This window comes from Phyllostomus hastatus, unplaced genomic scaffold (assembly GCF_019186645.2).
Source record: "Phyllostomus hastatus isolate PE091 unplaced genomic scaffold, TTU_PhHast_1.1 phas_contig_86, whole genome shotgun sequence".
Taxonomy (NCBI): Eukaryota; Metazoa; Chordata; class Mammalia; order Chiroptera; family Phyllostomidae; genus Phyllostomus; species Phyllostomus hastatus.
This window is the reverse complement of record NW_025333977.1, coordinates 66,878,795-66,901,666: the sequence shown is the minus strand read 5'-3', so window position 1 is coordinate 66,901,666 and position 22,872 is coordinate 66,878,795. Positions and strand designations below refer to the sequence as shown.

The following is a 22,872-nucleotide window of genomic DNA, read 5'->3' as shown; positions in this document are numbered from 1 at the left end:
AGAAAACAAGTTGGGGTGTATGAGCAGTTTGTAGTAGAATGAAATAAAATTGGCTTTTACAGGTTGAAGTTGAAATTATTAGTGTATTTGTTCACTAAATATTTGCTTGGTGCCTAGTATCTGCCAGGGACTATTAGTGCAAAGACAGGAAAGTAAGAACTTTCATGACTCCATGGTTCTTGTAATCTAGTATAGGTTGAAGGACAATAAACAATGAATCAATTATACAAATAATCTGATCTTTTCAAATAGTGATATAATTCATAAAAAGTAAAACCTGTGACATAAAAAGAGTAACTGGGGGGATTCTGTTTTTGAATGGGTGGTCAAGAAATGCCTGTCTTAAGAATTGATATTTGAGCCTGAATGGCAAAAAGAAAACAGTCATGGGCAGACCTAGGGGACATTTCAAGTAGAAGAAACTTCTGGCTCAAGGATAAGAACAAGGTCAACATCTTGGAAGTCCATGAGTTTAATAACCATGGAAAGTATGGTATGGTAGTAGGTTAGAGATACAAGCAGGCTTCTATAGGACAAATAAGCTGTCAGATCCATAATTTGTTTGCTAGAACACTTTGAACCATAGCAGAGGAGACTGGGATAAGGATAAAATACAGGCATCATCTATTTACAGGTGATGTTTGAAGCCATGAGAGAGGGAACATATGAAAAGACAGAAAGGCAAAGAAAGAAATGTGAGAAAAATAAACATCTAGTGGGTGAGCCAAAGAAGAGAAACTATCAATGGCAACGAACACAATGGTCAGACAATTAAGAGAGTGAATGGAAGAGTGCAATGTCTCAGACTGAAATGGAACAGATAGTTTTAAGAAAAAGGGAATAATTGAAAGAATTAAATGTCATGAATAACAGGACAAAAATGTTTTTAATGCAAAATGGCAAATAAGGTCATTGGTGAGTTTTTCTTATACAGTTGACTTGAAGTGGTAGGAGAAAAATCTGATTAAAGTAGAGTGAGGAGCAAAAATCCAAATGCAGTAGAATAAAAATTAAATTAAAAGTAAAGTAGCCAGAGCCAATGAAAACTGTGTTTACAGGGTGTTTGTTTTGGAAGAGAAGTTTGAGTATATTTACAGGGTATGAGCAAGAAGTTAGTGAAAACAAAATGTCAAAGAGGAAATTAATGATAATAGCCAGACCAGAAGAAGGATAAAGGACCAGATTATCCCATTGCCACCAACAACACAACTGTTCAAAGGACTAGCTCTGAATAAGTAACATCTTTGTCCCCCAACTGTACCCATGTGAGATACCTAAAAATCCTTAGGTAGACCCCTCACCAGAAAACAATATATAGATGCAAAATAAGCATATGAAAAGATACTCCAAATCACATGGAATGCAAATTAAAACAACAATGAGATGCCACTGCACACCTATTAGAAAGCCAAAATTCAAAACTCTGACAACACCAAATGGTGGCAGGGTTATAAGGCATAAGGAACTCTCATTCATTGTTGATGGGAATGCAAAACAGTGATTTGGTAGTTTCTTATATAATTAAACACACTCTTACCATATGATCTAGCAGTCACAGCTCTTGAGATTTACTCAGAGGAGTTGAAGCCTTATGTTCACACAAAAACCTATATGTTCATATTTAATAGCATATTCATAATTGCCAAAACTGGAAAGCAGCCAGGCTGTCCTTCAGTAAGTCAATGGATATATGAGCTGTTGCACATCAAAACAATGGAATATTATTCAACACTTAAAAAAATAGCCTATCCAGTAATAAAAAGACATGGAAGAATCTTAAATGAATATTACTGAGTGAAAGAAGCCAATCTAAAAAGGCTACATACTGTATTATTATAACTATATGTCATTCTGAAAAAGGCAAAAGTATGGAGACAGTAAAAAGATAAATGTTTGCTAAGGGTTGGTGGGAGGGAAGGGTGGATAGGCAAGGCACAGAATTTGGGGCAGTGAAAATATTCTGTATGATACTATATTGATGGATACATGTCATTGAACATTTGTCCAAATCAATAGAATGTACAGCACCAAGGTTGACCTCTAATGTAAACTGTGGACTTCGGGTGATTGTGGTGTCAGTGTAGGTCCATTGGTTGTAACCAATGTATCATTCTGGTGGGGGATGTTAATGAGGGAGGCCATGCAAGTCTCACATAGGAGGGTATGTGGGGAATCTCTATACTGTCTCTTAATTTTGCTGTGAACCTAAAACTGCTCTAAAAGAGTACATATTAACAAAAAATATTTACTTAAATAATGTATATGTCTCAACATTATGAAATAAAGAATCTATCTCTGTAGTTAAAGTCCAAAGAAATGATAAAACTGTTAAAAATGTTACATATTTATCTTTGTTCAATTGCAATTTACATTCAGTATTATTCTATGTTAGTTTCCAATATACAGCAAACTAGTTAGAAAATTATATACTTCGCAGAGTGGTTCCTCTGCCACTTAAATACCCAACAGGCCCCATATACATTTATAATGATATTACTAACTATTCCCTATGCTGTAATCCTCATTTCTGTGACTATTCTGTAACTACCAATTTGGACAGTTTAATCCCTTCACCTTTTTCATCCATCCCCCAACACCCTTTACCTTTGACACCTGTCAATCTGTACTCTGTATCTAATGAGTCTGTTTCTATTTTGTTTTTTTATTTTATACATTAAAACTCTTAATGATGACATCACATGAATTGTTGTACCAGAAACTTAAGGGTTGTTATTGGCACTAAGAAGCAGGCAATGACTTCTTCGGGTCCTTAACATCATATCATTTATATAATCATGTACGATAGGTCTATGAACTCCTTCCTTACTATTCCGTTTATCAGCCAAAAGTCCTGGTTAGTCATTTCCAATATTTTAGTGCTTCATTTTCTTTTAAACTCATAGATTCAAAATCTCCCCACCTCTAAAACTAAGGGAAAAATAAAACACCTCGTTTTAAATTCTTGGAAGGTTATCTGAAAGCATAGTTTCAAATACTTATACAGGAAAAAAACAGAAAGTGATGGGATCAACTGACCTAAATTCTGACCATTAGATAACACACTATTGGAATAAAGGCATTAAAGAATGGCTAATTCATAAATACATGATCTAGAAGTTAAAAGAGCTTGCACATATTAAAATTTGACTATTATATGTGGTTAATGAAAGATGGGAAAGTTTGACTACTTGTTTAAATTGTGGCTTCAAAAGTTTTGTGTCTTGGTAAACTTACCCTGGCAGTCCTCTGAGGAGAACCAGGTTCTAACTGTCTAATAATTTAATGACCTCCTGACTTCTCTTCCCCAATAATCTCATCTTCCAATTTTTATGGGCCATAATGCTTCGGAGTTCATGGTCCTTGCCTTTCCTGAATATATTTTAAAGTCTCAAAGTGTCTCATCTAAACAGAGTGTAATTCAAAAACTTTACTGATATCAGATAGGCATAGAGGTACAGGACTTAATATATTTTGTTAGAGTGCCTTAAAAACTCAGTACGCTATTTTTTCTGATTTGTAGGAATGCAGATGATAGAAGCTGTGAGCCCAGAATAATAATATAACATAAATGCTAATTTATCAAAAATTATTTTAAGCTCTGGCTGGTGTAGTTCAGTGGATTGAGCACAGGCCTGTGAACTAAAGGGTCACCAGTTTGATCCCCAATCAGGGCATAGGCCTGGGTTGTGATCCAGGTAGGTCCCCAGTGGGGGCCATATGAGAGGTAACCAACATTGATGTTTCTCTCCCTCTCTTTCTCCTTCCCTTCCCCTCTGTCTAAAAATAAATAAATAAAATCTTTAAAAAAATATTTTAAAATAAATTGTAAGAGAACAACTTTTTGTATTAAACAAACATTTATGTAGAACCTTCTATGTGCTATGTAGTGTTCTTAGCATTTTCCCTCAACTTATCATCATAACCAAAGAATGAGGTAGGTACTATTGTTATCACTACAAATGGTACAACTGAGGCTAAGAGAGGTTAAATAATTTGCCCAAAGTTACATAGCTAGTAAGCACCAAAACCAAGATTCATATTTAGATAATTTGACTCTAAAAGATGGCAAGTTACTAATACACTATGCTAAGTCTTTGCTAAAACAAGAAAAAGAAGTCCTTGGGGAAGCAGTAGAAGCCTTAAGAGGAGAGTCTCCTGGGACTGGACTGGGGAGAAATGACAAAAGCTTTCACATTTGTTCATGCGTTCTCTCTTTAAATCTGTGATGGTAACACAGAATGTTGTTCTCTGTCTAAAGCACTGAACAACAATGACCAGGATTTAACTTTTTTTTGACTTGTACTTAGTATGGCTACGGCAGGCAAGCATTTAAAAAAATAATTTATAATATCAAACATAAAAGAAGAATTTTTAAAAAGGAAGAAAAATAAAAAAAAAACCAAAACATTAAGCCAGTAAGTACACATATCTGATTCAACAATGACTGACTGGTTTTCCAGGTTCCTAGACATTCTTGCATTCCACATTTATTTCCTTAAGGATTCTCTCACTCTAAAGAACTCTATGCTTTGCCAACTACCTATGCTGCTACCTCACTAAAAGGTTATATTGATAAGACCCAATATATTCCTTCAACTTTTCAACGATTTGTTTATGACCTAAGAAGATAAAAGGAGGATATTCTCCTCTATCACTCCCCTAGGAAGCCCCATTCAGTTTCTGATATATGATTTGAGGAGTACTTGCCTGGCAGGACTGCAGTCATTTGACACTCCAGTATCTAAGCTGCAGTACCTTGTCCACAGAATTAGATAATGATACACAGCAACTGTGCAAGAAGGATTACCTGTGCATAGTAATGGCAGGCTCTTTCTGTCCAAAACTACTTCCACATCATTTGAGAAATTCTATTTAGAATTTTCTTTTTCCTATTTATAAGCTTAAAATGTTTTCCTAGGGAAAAAATATCTAGATAATAATCTCCCAGACTACAAATTTCTGAATTAAGTTGTCTTTCAGCATTTACAATCCAAAACAAAAATTATTTCTACTAATGAAGGTATATTTTTATTAAATGTGTCCATAAAAATATTTCATATTAAAGTCTATAGTAACACAGTCTAAGAACTGTATCAGTTCTTAGATTTGGGACATCTCCATTGTCTCTAAGGAATATGTAGCATTACATTATTCTCAATCTATTTTGCCTTTAGGGAATTATTACATAAGATAAGCAATATTTTGGCATCAATTCATCAAAACAATGGGCAAATTTTCACTGTAATATCTTATTCACATATTTAACAAGATTTTTATAGTTCTCTGAAAGGTGACATTTTACTTTTGCCTAGCCTAGCATTGCATTAATGCATTTACTTTCATTTTTTAAATGTACAGATATTTCATAATACTTTTGTAATAGAAGGGTACAAATAATTTAAAATTATCAGTGCATGCATTAAAATGACCTTAAGATTTAGATTTAATATTCTATTGGTCCTGACTCCAAAATGGGAGAGAGGAAGAGATGAAATTTGAACAAACACAGAAATAACTTCCTTTAAAAAAGTGTCAAAGAAAGCTCAAACTTTTCTGCATAACAATAGCACAATGGCTATTGCTCCATCTGGAAGTTTCCCCACAGTGGTAAACCTGATGTTTGTAACTTGAAGTGCCTGAAAAAATGGTCAAGCGTTAAAGCAAAGAAGAGAAGTTTTGCTTATAAATTCTCAGGTAGCTTTAAACTACTTTAATTTCCTAAGGACCAATTATGGTTAGGGAAAATTTACAGTTCTTCAAATCAGTGTTGGTATTTGCATGTCAAGGGTCAACGTGAATTTTGAGGAATGAACACATTCTTTGCAAGCAGCTGAAAACTGCTGAGAACGAAGCGAAACTTTTTCCTTGGCTATTATCAAAGGCAATTAATATTAATAGTACGGGATTTTGTATATCTACATTAAAAAAGTTAGAATGAAGAAGTCAAAAGGGTCTGAAATAGGATTTCCAAATGCAAAATATATAGACTTACTGGTACATGCCATAGAAGGTGGGTCTTTTTCAGCTCGGAAGTAACCCTTTTCACACTGACAGACAGAAGTTGCTTCCATGTAGGTTAAACTGTGTGGAGGGCATTTAGAACATTTTGTGTTCCCAGCAAATGCTTTATAGAATCCTGGTCTGCAAGCTGCAAAAATAGGAAAAACATTTCTGTTATTCCTAGAGCTCTTTTTGTTGCATTTGTGCAATATATTTTAATTGAAACACACTTTGAATCAGAGTTCAGTGTTACGCACACACAGAAAATCAATATATGTTAATATTAACTATAAAATTATTCAAAATTAGTAACACAAGAGTGACTTCACATTTTACTTAAGGCAGCTAATTTGAAAAGGCATACCTGAAACACACATACACACAAAACAGCAGTGCTTATTGAAGTAGAGGTGTCCATCAGTGACAGAAAAGAATCATTTTGTGTAGTCCAGAAAGATGGCATTAAATAACATTGAATCACACTGTTAAAAATGTATTTGTGTTCCATTTCTTCCTCAGTCCTGAGTGTTCAAGGAAAAAATCCCAGTGTTGTGCTAGGGTATCTTCAATATCTTTCTTAACGGCTAAATTTTTTTTAACAAAATGAGGGCTGGACTTATATTCAGAGACCTTAGCAAGCAAGATTCAGCTATAGTTTGATAGCATGGCTTTATTTTTAATTATTTTTATTTTTTATGGTAAACAATTGATGACCCTGAAAATATACCTGCCCAAATTATGGTTAATCAAGCCCAAATTCATAATCAGAGTCTAGCAGCCATTGTGCTGCCTTGAGCTCCTTCCTGCCTTCTGAGTAGACCCTTGTAAGAACTCCAAGGGTCAAAATTCTACCAATAAGTTTGAGAGTTTCCCCATCTACCCAGAGCTAGCTATATAGCTATGTCCTCGTTTGCATTTCACCAACCAATCAGAATGGCTTCATTCTGACCAATCAGTATGCTGCTATTTGGATCAATCAAACTATGATGATTTGGAGTTCTTATTTGCATAGAAATGGACTAATCAAGGACAAGGTCTGGGAACTTCTCTGTACGTCAGTCTCCTCTCTGTCTCTTGGAGCACACTTTCAGTTCCCATTGAAGACCGTTTCCTTGGCAGGAGATGTAACACTGGAGTGGAGCTGTCTTGCCTGGGCTGATCTGTGGCATGGAAGCTGTGATACTGGAGCCTCCTTGCCTGGGCCTTATCACCCAAACTGTTCCACAGCTGTGCTGTTCCACATCCATGGGGTTAAACAACTGAAGTGTTTCACAGCCATGCTGTTTTACAATTGATCTGTTTTCATAGAATAAAGTATCCTCATTCACTGAACCCCAAATCTAGGAATCCTCTTGGTGTTGAATTAATTGGCAGTGATAATTTTTTGTTCATGTAATTTTCTATGTATTATACTGAAATAAATTTACTTTAAAATTTTGAATTAGTTAAAAAGTAGGCAGACAAGTATTTAGTAAATAAGGTATATGTACTATATACAAGTGGCAAAAATCATGAAAATGGAATGCAAATGAGTAAATTCTCACAAAAAATCATGAAAATGTAAATGAGTAAAATTATGTGATAGAAAGTTTTATTGAACCTGATTTTCTCTTTGCTTAAATCTACATTGTCATTTTCAGTGTATAGTTGTACAGGAATGGAAGACCTAGGAAGAAGGATCCAATGCTCGGTGTGCATCCAACATCCAGAAGGATAAAGGGCTTAGTTATTTCTGGTCTTAAAGAAACCACTTCTGACCAATTTCTAAGTTAACACTGTTATACAAAATTAAAATAATTTTCCAGTGACATAAAATGTTTTAACACACTATTTTACCCCAATAATTTTCACAAAATACTATATTTAAAAATATACAAAAACCCAAATTTAGCAATAATAAATTTATGCATAAGGCTTCTGCTTGTGTTTGTAGGACAGAAAGAACAATTGCCATTAATTTTTTGAAGTTAATTCTTATCAGAATGAGCCCCAATAAAATATCTTTCTTTAGGATCACATATTTGATGAATATTTGTACAAATCTAAATGAATGTGATTCTTATTGATACTAGAAGTATACTCACACCAGGCATGATCACAAACATACACATACATGTTATAATTGTGTTATTTTTAAGTTTACTTGCTTTCATAAAAATACTTCTTATAAATGATCTAATAATTTAAGAGAAGTAAAATTATCAATACTACATAGTAAAATTACTATTAAATAATTGGTTGTTCAATATTTATGAAGCTATGAGTAGTGCTACATAAATAGCAACAACAGCCTCTTCTCTAATGTGACAATAAATTAATTGGTATTATTATGGCTAATCAATAAAAACACAATTATCAAAATATTTCTCTAGGCCAGAGGTTGCCCATCTACCTGAGGCCTCACAGGGCAGGCCTGCTCCACCATGGATGCAATTACCCCAACAGGGTAGGTGGGGGCTTACTTGGGGGCAGCACACTCTCACTGTGGCCTCTGGAATTCACACTGGTGCCAATGGTGGGCTTCTCCACAGCTGGGGCTGGCCTTGCTGATCCAGGAGCCTCTGGCCCTTGACTCAGCCAGTGTGGGTGATTAGACTATGATCACTTGGTGGGAGCCAATTGCACTTAGCTCAGGCTCAGGCTGGGCACATTAACGGATGGTGATGTTGGGGAGGGACGGGAGTAAGGAAGGGAGAGGGGAGCAGCAGGGACAGTGCAGAATAAGAACAGCAAAATAACCTTGAATAAATAAGATTAAACAGAGTAAAGGTCAGGCTAGAGGGAATAAGAAAAAGAAGCTTCCCAGAGTTTGGGAGCCAGATCTTTTCTTCCCACCCCAAGCTGTTTCTTCTGGAGCAGGCACGAAGGACCCAGAGTTCTACTGGTAGTATTTTTTTTTTGCCTGTGCACTCACTTAGGTATTTTAAAAAATAAAAATGCAGAAAGTAGCCCTTCCGCTAGAGAAATTGGGCAAAGAGTTCTTATCTGTTTGTTAATCATTTTGGGATTTTGTGGGAATATTGTCTTGGAAGGACCTCCACACTCAAAGTGCAATTCCCTGGACCAACAACATCAACATCTCACATTGGAAAAGCAGTCCCAGGCCCTCCAGATGGACTGAATCAGAATCTACAGTTACACAAGATTCCCAGGGGGCTGCATGCGCATTGTATTTGAAAAACTCTGTCTGCAATACTGGTTTTTAATTCTGGCTACATGTTAGAATCACCTGAAGTTGTGGATTGACTTAAAATTTTTTTTAAATAAAAAAAGAAAAATACATATTTCTCTAAACCTGTCAAAATACAGAGTATATAAATAATATATAATCACCCCATTAACATTTTCATAAATGAAATATGTTTTACAAAATATTTAATTTCTAAATGTAATCTTATGACAATAGTTACAAGACACTGTATCATAAGCTATTCAATAAATCCAGTTTGTATAGATTTTGTCAGTAAATTCAGTTTTTTCTTCTTAATTATACAGTTCAAAATAACTGAATATATTTAATAATATATTATGTTGTCCAAAAAGTTCATTTGGATTTTTTTGTAAGATAGCTCTAGTAGTGCTTAGCTGTCTTTAAATTTATTTGGAACAGTTTTGTTAGAATGTATGGTGACAGCTGTCATATCAGTGTGCATTTAAAAAAACAAACATCACAATTGGTGAATTTTTGTATAGCCATTTCAGATAAAAGAAAATATGCAATATTTTTGGCATATTATGATTTTATTTCAAGAAAGGTGAAAACACAACTGAAACACAAAAAAAGATTTGTGCAGTGTATGGAGAAGGTGCTGTCACTGACCAAATGTGTTGAAAGTAGCTTGTGAAGTTTTGTGCTAGAGATTTCTTGCTGGATGATGCTCCACAGGGAGACCAGTTGAAATTGATAGCGATCAAATCAAGACACTAATTGAGAACAATAAATGTTATAGCATGCAGGAGATAGCCAACATACTCAAAATATCCAAATGAATAATGTTATTGGTGAAAATGAAAAATGTGTTTTTTATTCCATACAACAAACTAAGCAGACTTTATGGCCAACCCAATATATATTTGTAACACTTTACCAAAAAATTTAAAATGTTGAACTTAAATACAAATTTACTAATATATTTAACCTATTACAATATTTATAAATATATCAATCAATTTATAGAGAATATGCAGTATAAAAGGGGAGCTTACATCTGTATATTCCAATGTTATTTTAAATATAATTTAAGTATTATCATAAAGGTCTTTTAAGTCACTTTTTGAAAAAGGCCATTTTAAAAAGTAAATTTATTAGGACTATGCATGCTATAGGACTACACTAAAAGTTCAGTGGAGACAAATACTGTATGATCTCACTTATATGTGGAATGTAAATAACAAGCAAACAAATACCACGGAACTCACAGAAAAAAGAGATCAGATCTGCGGTTGCCAGAAGGAAGGGTGGGGTGAAAGAGTATTGGAACAAGGGGGCCAACAGGTACAAACTTCCAGTTATAAAATGAATAATTACTAGGGATGTAATGTACAACATGATGAGTAGTTAGCACTGCTATATGTTATATAGGAAAGTTGTTGAGAGAGTAAGTCCTGAGAGTTCTTACAATATTTTTTTTCTTCTTTCAATTGTATCTATATGATATTATGGATGTTAACTAAACCTATTGTGGTAATCATTTCACAATATATATAAATCAAACCATCATGCTGTACACCTTAAAACTTATACAGGAATATATGTGAATTATTTCTCAATAAAAATAGAAAAAAACCCACAAAAAATAAAGATGTACTCTAAGTACAGATATAAAAATTATTAGACACATAGACAAAAGCTATACACATTTTGTTTCTTTTCTGTTATCAGCCATTCAAATCTCATCCATAAACATTTGGCATATGAAGTAATCTCTTATAGCTTAATTTTGTGTAGCAAAGCATTGTTATCTTTTATTCATTTTCTTTGCTAACTAAAACAAGAATTTAAATAATTTTTATCTGAAGAGTTTTCAGCTAATTTGTCATTCCTTTCAAAATCATCTTAAAATGCTTAGGATATCTCTTAAATACTTTAGAATAGCTTCATGATATTCAAACTCTTCTTGAAAACGGCCTTATAACTGGTCTCTCAGCATCCATTTTTGAGCAGTTTAATGTATTCTGGGGACAGAGTAATCTTCTAAACCTGCTCTGTCCAATATTAATATAAAGTGAGACATATATTCATAATTTTATTGTAGTAGCCACATTAAAAATGAAAAAGAAACAGGTGAAATTGATTTTAACAATATATTTTAATTTAATCCAAAGAATCCATAATATTATCATTTTAATATATAAGCACACTTTTGAAATATTTTACATTATTTGATTTTTGGAGGTTGTTTTGTATAAAATATTTGAAATTTCATAAGTGTTTTACATTAATGGCACATTCCAATTCAAACTAGCCACATTTTAAGTGCCTAATAACCTTATGTGGCTACCCCACAGGATAGTGCAATTTTCAAACACATAATGAATTTGTTCATTACATACTTCTGTTTGGAAAACTTTGCTGAATTCCCATCATCTTTATGGTTACAGTTTAAAATATTTACCGTGTGTTATAAATTCACCCACGGGTTTACCCTGCCTGCAGTTCCATCCACATCAGATGAAACTGCTCCCCCTCACACTTCCTCTGTTACGGTTTTGCCTGTGTACAGTCTATTCTCAACCCACAAGTCAGTGACATCCTTAGAATATGCATCAGATCATGTTACTACTGGGCTCAGAGCCTTCCAATAGCTTTCCATTCTCCTAGGGTAAAGCCAATTGTCCTGTTAAATGCCTACAAGGCACTGCAAAATTTTATTCCCTACCCATTCCCTGTGATCCTGCTGCTTTCATCTTCTATCTCTTTCTTCCTCAGGTACTCTGCTCCCACTGCAGTGGCCTACTTTAAAACCTTAGACACCCAAAGCCTGCTACTGCTCCTGGGCCTTTAGCATCTGTTCTTACCCAGCTGTCTGCGTGGTTTTTGCTCCCTCCCTTTCATCAAATCTTTTCTTAATCCTACCATATTAATGAAGCCCTCCCAGATTGGTTTCCCTTTTTGAAATTGCAACTCCCACCAGATTTAACTACAGTATTCCCTATTACCCTCCACTCTTTTTTCTGTCTTGTACTACTGCAATCATCTCAGGTCTGCCTGCCTCTGCTCAAATCTACCCCTCAGTCATTGTGTAGATGATATATGAAATCTTTGATTTTGACTATTGGCCCGCAAAGTCTTTAATATATGCTATCTGGCCCTTTATAGAAAAAGTTTGCTAACACCTTTACTCTAGAATAAATTCCAAACTCAGTTTAGCATTTAAATTCTTTCACAGTGGAGGTCACATCTATTTTTCCAAACTCACCTTCCATTTATGTGGAAATTTTAGACTTTTTATCACTTCCCACATATACCATACTCTTTTCAACAGATTTATTGAGATGGAGTTGGTGTGCAAAAATTGCACATAAAGTGTACAATTTGATGTTTTGGAATATGAATATAACCTAAAAAACTTTACCACAATTAAGATGGTGACCATATCCATTAACTCCAAAAGTTTTCTTGTGCCCTTTATTTTACCCTTTTAATTATTATATTTTAAATGTTTCCTATGTGTAATACATACCTGTGTCTTGCCTTTTTAAAAATTTAAACTGACATTCTCTGCTTTTAAATGTGCAGGTTTAGACTATTTACATTTAATACAACTACTAATATGGTTAGGTTTAAGTCCTTGTGCTATTTGTTTTCTATTTGTCTCATCTGTTCTTTGTTTTATTTTCTTATTTTTTCCTTCTTTTAAAATAATTGCATGCTTTTAATGATCTCATTTTATCCCTTTTATTTGGTTTATCTGCTAATTAGGAAAACTCAGGTGAGCACCCACAAGAACCTCTGCAGCTCTATGGAGTTCTCTTTCAGAGCAGCGCTCTACTCTCTGATATGAAGTCCTGTGAAATCTAGCTGTCCTGGACTACATGGACTCTCGTATCTGTCTTCGCAGTGCACACAGGGAGTCTGCTGGGTTCTGTCAGGGCCCGTCCTCTCTGCAGCTAACTTAGGACACTAACTTAGGACAACTATTTCTTTCTTTACTTATCACCTCTCTGTGATCTCTGTCCTATATTACCTGATGTTTTATGTGTTGAAAATTATTTTTTATGTATTTTGCATTGATTTTCTTTATTTCAGGCAGCAGGTATTACTATAGCTTGGTCGCAAGTGAAAACCAGACTACTTTAGTCACCTTATTAAAAAGAATTCTTATTTTTCTAATTGTCTTTATATTTCATTCCCTTCTATAAGGTCCAACTCCTACTTGCTACACATGGTTTCTTAAAGACATACTTTAAAAACTTATTTCAATCGGGGAGGAAGATGGCGGCCTTACTGTAGGCAGCGTTTTTCTCGGCTTCTGTGAAGAGGGGGGAAACTCGCGGATCGGTGGAGAGGCAGAGCAAGTGGGCTGGGTTGCCGAATCACTTTTGAAAGCAGGACATCAGAAATTATTGGAAAACCAGACGGTAAGAAGACGGATACAGGACAAAAGGGGCCCAAGAATCAGCGCGGGCTCTGGGTTGTGCAGACCCCAGGCCCGCCCGGTGCTCCGGGCTCTGCCCCAGGGATCCCGGGAGAGGGAAGTTGCTGCTCCCTCCCTCCCCCAAATACGGGGGTGAGCAACTCCAGGGGAGAACGGGTTGCTAGAAGGAACAGATTGGCCAGTTGGACTGAGAAAAAATCGCCCAGGGAATATGAAATCCCACCCAGAGGCCGAGAAGTGAGAGCCTCTAGCCAACAGGACCAGGGGCATCTTTAGCCCGGTGGAAGTGCAGAGCTGTAGCGAGCACAAGCCGGCCGCGTTCGGCCCGCGCCCCATAGGGAGGCAGGAATCGCGCGCTGCAATCCCAGGAGGGACGAGGGGCTGGGCGCGTTCCTTCAGTGGTGGCTCAGAGATTTCCAGCCAGCCCGACCGGAGAGCCGGGAAAGGCGCCAACATTCCGTCGGAGAGCCGTTTGGCGGGGAACACTGAGCTGGAAATGGCTGGGCTCCCGCACCTTCATCGGGAAGACACTCTCTCGCACCAGTGTGTCTTGGAGCGCCCTGGGTACCTGACAGACTTGCTGAGTTCTGGTTGTGAGAGAGAGAAGCATTTCAAAGGCCCCTCAGCCAGCTGAAGCTAGCAAGATCAGAAAAACTGGTCTGGCCAGTTAAAAACCAACAAGAGGTTTTTTTTTGTTTGTTGTTTGTTTGTTTGTTTTTTGGTTTTGTTTGGTTTTTATTGGTTTCTCTGGCTGTTGTTGGTTGACTGATTTTATCTTGTGTTTTATGTGACTTTTTTTTCAATTCTCATTATTTTTATATCGCAATCCCTTATGTTTCTCTTCCATTCAACCTAATATTATTCTTTCCACTCCAAATTTAGCTCTCCTGCACCACATCTTCTGCTTTCCTTTCCTTTTGTTTTAATCTTGCAAGTTACTGTAAATTTGTATTATCTTTTTCTCACTTTTACGACATTTTTTAGTTCAATAATATTTTGGTACTCTTTTTTCTTTCTGTATAATCTTCTTTGCTTGGCTGGTTATACTGTCATTTGATAGGTTCTCCCTGATATCTCAGTCACAAGATATTGATAAGTTACTATCCTTCATCTGCGTTCCATTAATACACTTCTCAAGGTTCTATACTCTTTATTCTTGTTATCTAGACCTCATCGATTCTGCCACAAGACTGTCACTTTACTATTACTGCTAGTAAGACCTAGTCTATACAATTATAAATGCTTCTCAATACCCCTACCTGATCTCAGCCCACTTTGCAATTTTCTGAACTATACTATTGTGGGGGGTTGTCTCTATTCTGTTACTCACTACTCCTATATACTAATCTTTAGTCCAACCCTACCTTAGAAGCTGACCTCCCACAACCTCACAGCTTTCTAGATCCAACTAACAATCCTCTCGTCCCCAGTAAGAGTCTTACCTTCTTTCCATCCTTTCTAAAACGTGGATAGGGGGGTGGAGGATCATGGCTACACTATAAGGAGCCAAAGGATAACCCATCTCTTCTCTACTGGCTGCTAAAGTAAATATCATAGTATACTATCTTGCTGTTTTAAACCATTTTGCCTTACTCCTCCAACTGATCCCAAAAAAGAGTAGGGGGAAGCTGTGACCACCAGGATACACGAAGGAGATTGCACCACTGAAACACACAAAAAATTCTACCACAGAAGTTCACACCATAAATACAGGGAACCAGAACAGTTCAAATTAACAAACAAAAAAGAACAAAGAAGAAACCCACGAACAATGAGAAAACAAAGAAACAACCCCCCAACTGAAGGGAAACGAGGAAGCCTCAGGAAAAATGCTAAATGAAATAGAGGCAACCCAACTATCAGATAGTGAGTTCAAAACAATGATTACCAGGAAGTTCAATGAACTCACAATGAGCTTTCAGAAATTAGAGGGAAACTACATCAATCTCACTGCAAACTATATAAACATGAAAAAGGAAATAGAAACTCTCAACAAAGGTCAAGAGGAAATGAAGAATACAATTTCTGAACTGAAGAACACAGTAGAAGGAATGAAAAGCAGGATCGATGAAGCAGAAGATCGGATTAGCGAGCTGGAGGACAAAGTAGAAAACAGCATCCAGAAAGAGCAAGAAAAGGAAAAGAGGCTCAGAAAGAATGAGGAGGGATTAAGAGAAATGCAAGACAATATGAAACGTAATAATATCCGTATAATAGGGATACCAGAAGGTGAAGAAGAAGAGCAAGGGATCGAAAACCTAGTTGAACAAGTAATGAAGGAGAACTTCCCTAATATGACAAGAGAAAAAGTCACACAAATCCAGGAAACACAGAGAGTCCCAATCAAGAGGAACCCAAAGAGACCCACCCCAAGGCACATCATAATTAAAATGACAAAATTTCAAGACAAAGAGAGAATCTTAAAGGCAGCAAGGGAGAAGAAGGAAATAACATACAAGGGAGCCCCAATAAGGCTAACAGCAGACTTCTCAATGGAAACACTTCAAGCCAGAAGAGAATGGCAAGAAATACTTCAGGTAATGAGAAGCAGAGGTCTGCAACCAAGGCTACTATATCCAGCAAGGCTCTTGATCAAGATTGAAGGCCAAATAAGAAGCTTCCCAGACAAAAAAAGTCTAAAAGAATACACCTCGACCAAACCAGCTCTGCAAGAGATTCTAAAAGGACTGCTTTAAGGAGGAGAGGAGAGAGAGAGAGAGAGAGAGAGAGAGAGAGAGAGAGAGAGAGAGAGAGAGGAACACACATACATAAAAGACAATGAATAAGTACCTATCAGTAATAACCTTAAACGTAAATGGATTAAATGCTCCAATCAAAAGACATAGAATAGCTGATTGGATAAGAAAAAATGACCCACATATCTGCTGTCTACAAGAGACCCACCTCAGGATAAAAGACCTACACAGGCTGAAAGTGAAGGGCTGGAAACAAATCTTCCAAGCAAATGGACAGGAAAAAAAAAGCTGGGGTAGCAATACTCATATCAGACAAAATAGACTTCCAAAAAAGGTCCATAAAGAGAGACCCAGAAGGTCACTTCATAATACTCAAGGGAAGAATCCATCAAGAAGACATAAATATTGTAAATATATATGCACCCAACATAGGAGCACCGAAATACATACAGAAAATCTTAGAGGACTTCAAGAAAGATATGGACAGCAACACAATTATAGTGGGAGATTTTAACACCCCACTATCAAAAATGGACAGATCTTCCAAACAAAATATCAACAAAGATATTGTGGCATTGAACAATACCCTTGATGACATGGATTTTACTGATATATACCGAGCCCTCCATCCAAAAGAAGCTAAATATACATTCTTTTCAAATGTGCATGGAACATTCTCAAAGATAGACCACATGATAGGACACAAAACAAGCCTCAAGAATTTCAAGAAAATTGAAATCATACTAAGCATTTTCTCAGACCACAAGGGACTGAAGCTAGAAACCAACCTGAAGGAAAAAAACCAAAAACACTCAAAATCATGGAGATTAAATAGCATGCTAGTAAACAATGAATGGGTCAAGAATGATATTAGGGAAGAAATCAAAAGGTTTCTGGAAACAAATGAAAACGAACTCACTACAACCCAAAGCTTATGGGACACAGCCAAAGCAGTCCTGAGAGGGAAGTTCATAGCGATACAGGCCCACCTAAAAAGGTTAGAAACTTTCCAAACAAACAACCTAACCCTACGTCTACAAGAACTCAAGGAACAACAACAAAGACAGCCCAGAGCAAGCAGAAGGTAGGAAATAACCAAGATCAGAGCAGAATTAAATGATATAGAGACTAAAAGCACAATTCTAAGGATCAATGAATCCAAGAGCTGGTTCTTTGAAAAGATAAACAAAATCGACAAGCCTTTAAGCAGACTCATCAAGAAAAAAAGAGAGAAGACCCAAATAAACACAATCAGAAATGAAAGAGGAGAGATTACAACAGATACCACAGAAATACAAAGGATTGTAAGAAATTACTACGAAGACCTGTATGCCAAAAAATTTGAAAACCTAGATGAAATGGACAAACTTTCTAGAAAAAATATAATCTTCCCAAAACTCAATGAAAAAGAAGCAGAAAGTCTGAACAGACCAATAACAACAAAAAGAAATTGAAGCAGTAATCAAAAAACTCCCAACACACAAAAGCCCGGGACCAGATGGTTTCACAGGAGAATTCTACAAAACATTTAAGGAAGAGCTAACCCCTATCCTTCACAGACTATTCCAAAAAATCCAAAAAGATGGGAGGCTCCCAAACTCTTTTTATGAGGCCAACATCATCCTAATTCCAAAACCAAATAAAGACACAACAAAGAAAGAAAACTTCAGGCCAATATCACTGATGAACATGGATGCTAAAATCCTCAACAAAATACTGGCAAACCGCATCCAACAATACATTAAAAAGATTATACACCATGACCAAGTGGGATTCATTCCAGGGATGCAAAGATGGTACAATATTCGCAAGTCAGTAAATGTAATACATCACATAAACAAAAGCAAAGACAAAAACCACATGATCATATCAATTGATGCAGAAAAAGCATTTGATAAGGTACAGCACCCATTCATGATAAAAACACTCAGCAAAGTGGGAATAGAGGGAGCATTCCTCAACATAATAAAGGCCATATATGAGAGACCTTCAGCCAACATCATTCTCAATGGGCAAAAATTAAAACCTTTTTCCATTAAGATCAGGAACAAGACAAGGCTGTCCACTTTCACCACTTCTATTCAATATAGTACTGGAAGTTTTAGCCACAGCAATCAGACAAGAAAAAAGAAATAAAAGGCATCCAAATCGGAAAGGAGGAAACAAAACTATCACTGTTTGCAGACGACATGATAGTATACATAGAAAATCCTATTGACTCTACCAAAAAACTGCTTGACCTAATAAATGAATTTGGCAAAACAGCGGGATACAAAGTCAATATCCAGAAATCAAAGGCATTTCTGTACACCAACAATGAAACAGCAGAAGCAGAGATCAAGGAAAAAAATCCCATTTGAAATAGCAAAAAGAAAAAATAAAATATCTAGGAATAAACCTAACCAAAGAGGTAAAACGACCTGTATTCAGAAAAACTACACAACACTGAAGAAAGAAATCAAGGAAGACACAAACAAATGGAAACATATACCGTGTTCATGGATTGGAAGAATTAATATCATCAAAATGTCCATACTACCCAAAGCAATTTACACATTCAATGCAATTCCTATTGAAGTACCAATGGCATATTTCAAAGACATAGAACAAACACTTCAAAAATTTATATGGAACCATAAACGACCCCGAATAGCTGCTGCAATATTGAGAAAGAAGAGTAAAGTAGGAGGGATCACAATACCTGACACTAAACTATATTACAAGGCTACTGTAATCAAAACAGCCTGGTACTGGCATAAAAACAGGCACATAGACCAATGGAACAGAACAGAGAGCCCAGAAATAAGCCCAAGTCTCTATGGTCAATTAATATTTGACAAAGGAGGCAGCAATATAAAATGGAATAAAAAATAGCCTCTTCAACAAATGGTGTTGGGAGAACTGGACAGCCACGTGCAAAAAAAATGAAACTTGAGCACCAACTTACACCATATACAAAAAATAAATTCAAGGTGGATAAAAGACTTAAATATAAAACATGACACCATTAAAGTCCTAGAGGAGAACGTAGGTAAGAAAATCTCAGATATTTCACGAAGAGACTTTTTTAATGACGTGTCCCCTAGAGCAAGGGACATAAAGGAAAGAATAAACAAATGGGACCTCATCAAAATTAAAAGCTTCTGCACAGCCAAAGAAAACAGTATCAAAATTAAAAGAGAACCAACTGTATGGGAAAACATATTTGCCAATGACACCTCAGACAAGGGTCTAATCTCCAAAATATATAGAGAACTTACACGACTGTACTCTAAGAAGACAAGGAATCCAATTAAAAAGTGGGCAAAGGACTTGAATAGACACTTCTCCAAGGAGGACATACAGAGGATCCAAAGACACATGAAACTATGTTCAATATCGCTAGCTATCAGAGAGATGCAAATTAAAACCCACAATGAGATACCACTTCACACCAGACAAAATGGCCATCATAAACAAAGCAACAAACAACAAGTGTTGGAGAGGTTGTGGAGAAAAGGGGACCCTAGTGCACTGTTGGTGGGACTGCAGACTGGTACAACCACTATGGAAAGCAATATGGAACTTCCTCAGAAAACTAAAAAATGGATCTGCCTTTTGACCCTGCAATTCCACTACTGGGACTCTATCCTAAGAATACTAAAACACCAATTCAAAAGAACCTATGCATCCCAATGTTCATAGCAGCACAATTTACAATAGCTAGATGCTGGAAGCAACCTAGATGCCCATCAGTAAATGAATGGATCAAAAAACTATGGTACATTTACACGATGGAATTCTATGCAGCAGAAAGAAAGAAGGAGCTCCTACCCTATGCAACAACGTGGATGGAGCTGGAAAACATTATGTTAAGTGAAACAAGCCAGGCAGTGAAAGACAAATACCATATGATCTCACCTTTAACAGGAACCTAAATAACAAAACAAAGAAACAAGCAAAATGTAACCAAAGACACTGAAATAGAGGACAGGCTGATGGTGACCGGAGGGGAGAGAAGAGGGAATTTAAGGGGACAGTGGGAAGGGTTCACAGGAACAAACTTAAAGGACACATGGTCATAGACTAAGGGGAGGGTGGTAATGGGAGGGAAGGGGGGCGGGTGGGAGGGGGGGAACTGGATTGGGAGTAAAAAGGAGAAAACTGTATATGAACAATGATTAATTAAAAAAAAAAAGAAATATTTACCTTAAAGAGAAAAAAAAAACTTATTTCAAAGTACAATTCAATACTATTGCCATCTACCAGAATGCCTAAGGTGAAAAAAGCATACAAAACTAACTTTGGTAAGGATATGGGGTGATATGCACTCTTATACATTGCTGCTACTGCTTTGGAGAACTGTTTGGCAGTATCTACTATATAGATGAACACAGATATATATTCTATTTTTTTAAAAAAATGTTACTACATTTTTTCCATTACCATTTAACCCACTTATACCTCCTTCCCCCTGTAATCACCACACTGTTGTCCTTTTCTATGAGTCCTTTTTTTTTTTTGGATATATCTTCTTACATAGCAACTCCACTCCTTGGCATGTACAAAACAGGATAGCACAAAGTGAAAGCAGCTTCTCTCCCTGAAGGCAGTCAAACCAAGGGTGATTGCTAAGTGAGTTGTCACTCCTCCACTGGACTTTCGTTTTCTACAATTTCGTTGACATGTTGACCTTTCTCACCTGATATATTTTCTCCTCCCTTCGCCTTTTGCTTTGTTATTGTTAGTGTAAATCTTTTATATTCCCTTATTCCTTTTGGTGAAGTGTTCTGAGTTAATGAAAGTAAATGGATTTGTTTAATCAACTATGTTTAACAAGAAGTTTACACTTTCCTAAATATCTAATCATATAATTGGTGTCAGTATATCTAGTAGAAAAAATCAAATTACAAGCAAGTTATTAGTTATGAAGTATTTCTGAAATGATTTCCTGATTTTCTGTTGCCATGTAGCAACTGATAAAAGTAGCAAGAATGCTAAAATGAACACAATGTAATTTGGTGATAGTGGATCTATAAGATGCAAAATATATATTTTTGTAGTATTATATAATAAATAATCTAAGTTAAAACAGTTTTCTGTTTTAAAAAGATGTTAATGTGATTGCTTAAATAACAACAAAAGAAATACATATAATACAAAGGGAAAGTAATTTTTGTAGAAAAGTATGTATTAAAGGCACATGCGATATGAGTATAGTTATTGAAATACCACTAATACCAATTAAATACATACTTTGCAATACTTCTGGAGATGTTTGAAATTTTATAGTCTTCAGAAAATTGAAGTCTCTGAGTATTGACTGAAATACAGTTGAAAAGTACACATACACACACACATCTCTAAAACAAAATCAAGAAATGTATGACCTGTTACACACATACTTAATTTAAAAATTGAATAGTTAGGCTATATATATTGCTAGCAATGATTTTTAGGTTTATCTTCATTATCAGAAAACTCTTAAGACAAAGAGCCATGATAAATCCTAGTTTGCATAGCATGCTGTTCTCACCATTCTCATCATTTGATGAAATGCTGAAATATGAAATGTTCAAGTCATTCTCATTATTTGATGAAGTATGGAACTGTGTTTTGTGTGACAGCAACTGATATTAATATAATTGACTGCCTTTCCCTTATCAATGTTCAATAGTCAGAAAGTTTAGAAAACTTGAATGACTTCTCAGTAAAGTATGCGATCTACTCATTTCTCACAACTTTAGAATTCATAAAATGTAAGAAATTAGAATAGGCAATATCATTATTTTCCTAGATTCTGTTCTATAGTTATAAAAATTAAATTTTGCTGTTATGTGAGTAGAGAAGGGAGGGAAAATTAGAGAATTGAAAAATAAAAAGAAAAGAAAAAAACTAAAACCTAAGATTAAATAAAGATGTTTTGTTTCCTCAGAAGAACCTATTAATAACAATCCAAGGAAAATCTCAAGATAAATACAAGTCAATTGGTAATAAATTGTGGATTGTGCTTCAAAATATTCAACCTAACCTTCCTTTCAGGGTGAAAGGGTGGTTTACTAAAAAGTTTGCATGAGATAAAGCATATAAAAGTGCCCTGCTACTAATTCTAATTTCACACTGTAACCAAAGAAATGTGTAAGGTAGACTTTCTCTTAAATAAGCAAATGGTAAAATCATCAGACCAAAAATACAATGTTGGCTACATGGCTTTCATCCCAAAGATTCAGAAGAAGGAGCTTTGGTTCTGGAAAGCACAGAAAAAAAGCACCTTCTTTCTTTTGCTTATCTAAAAAGTCTGGGCACAATACTCCCAACAGATATTTGGAGACTCTGAAAAGTAAATGGAGGTGGAAGTACTGAGAAAGACCAAAGCTTAAAGAATAACCAAGCTGGTGATAAGTTTACCATCCTTCTTTCTTTACCTCCCTGGTCCTTCCCTGAATACATGGGCTGTAGCCTAGAATAGACTGGAAATGGACTCCAGGTCACAGACAGGGCTCCAGGATGGGCCTGCTCATCTTGGCTCTGGAAGGGGGAAATGGAACTTTTAATAGGAAGAATGTGGAAGTCCCTTCTTCCATTGTGTTTCTTCTTTT

At 35.9% G+C, this 22,872-nt stretch overlaps 1 protein-coding gene across 1 annotated transcript in view; it reads right to left on the bottom strand.

The window, feature by feature from the left end:
- Nucleotides 1–22,872, bottom strand: part of LOC123826934 (ephrin type-A receptor 6) — a 912,013-nt gene that overhangs the window by 523,056 nt on the left and 366,085 nt on the right. The window contains exon 4 of the mRNA XM_045851150.1: nucleotides 5,993–6,148. Coding sequence (XP_045707106.1) covers nucleotides 5,993–6,148 — 156 coding nt within the window. The remainder of the gene's footprint in view (nucleotides 1–5,992; nucleotides 6,149–22,872) is intronic.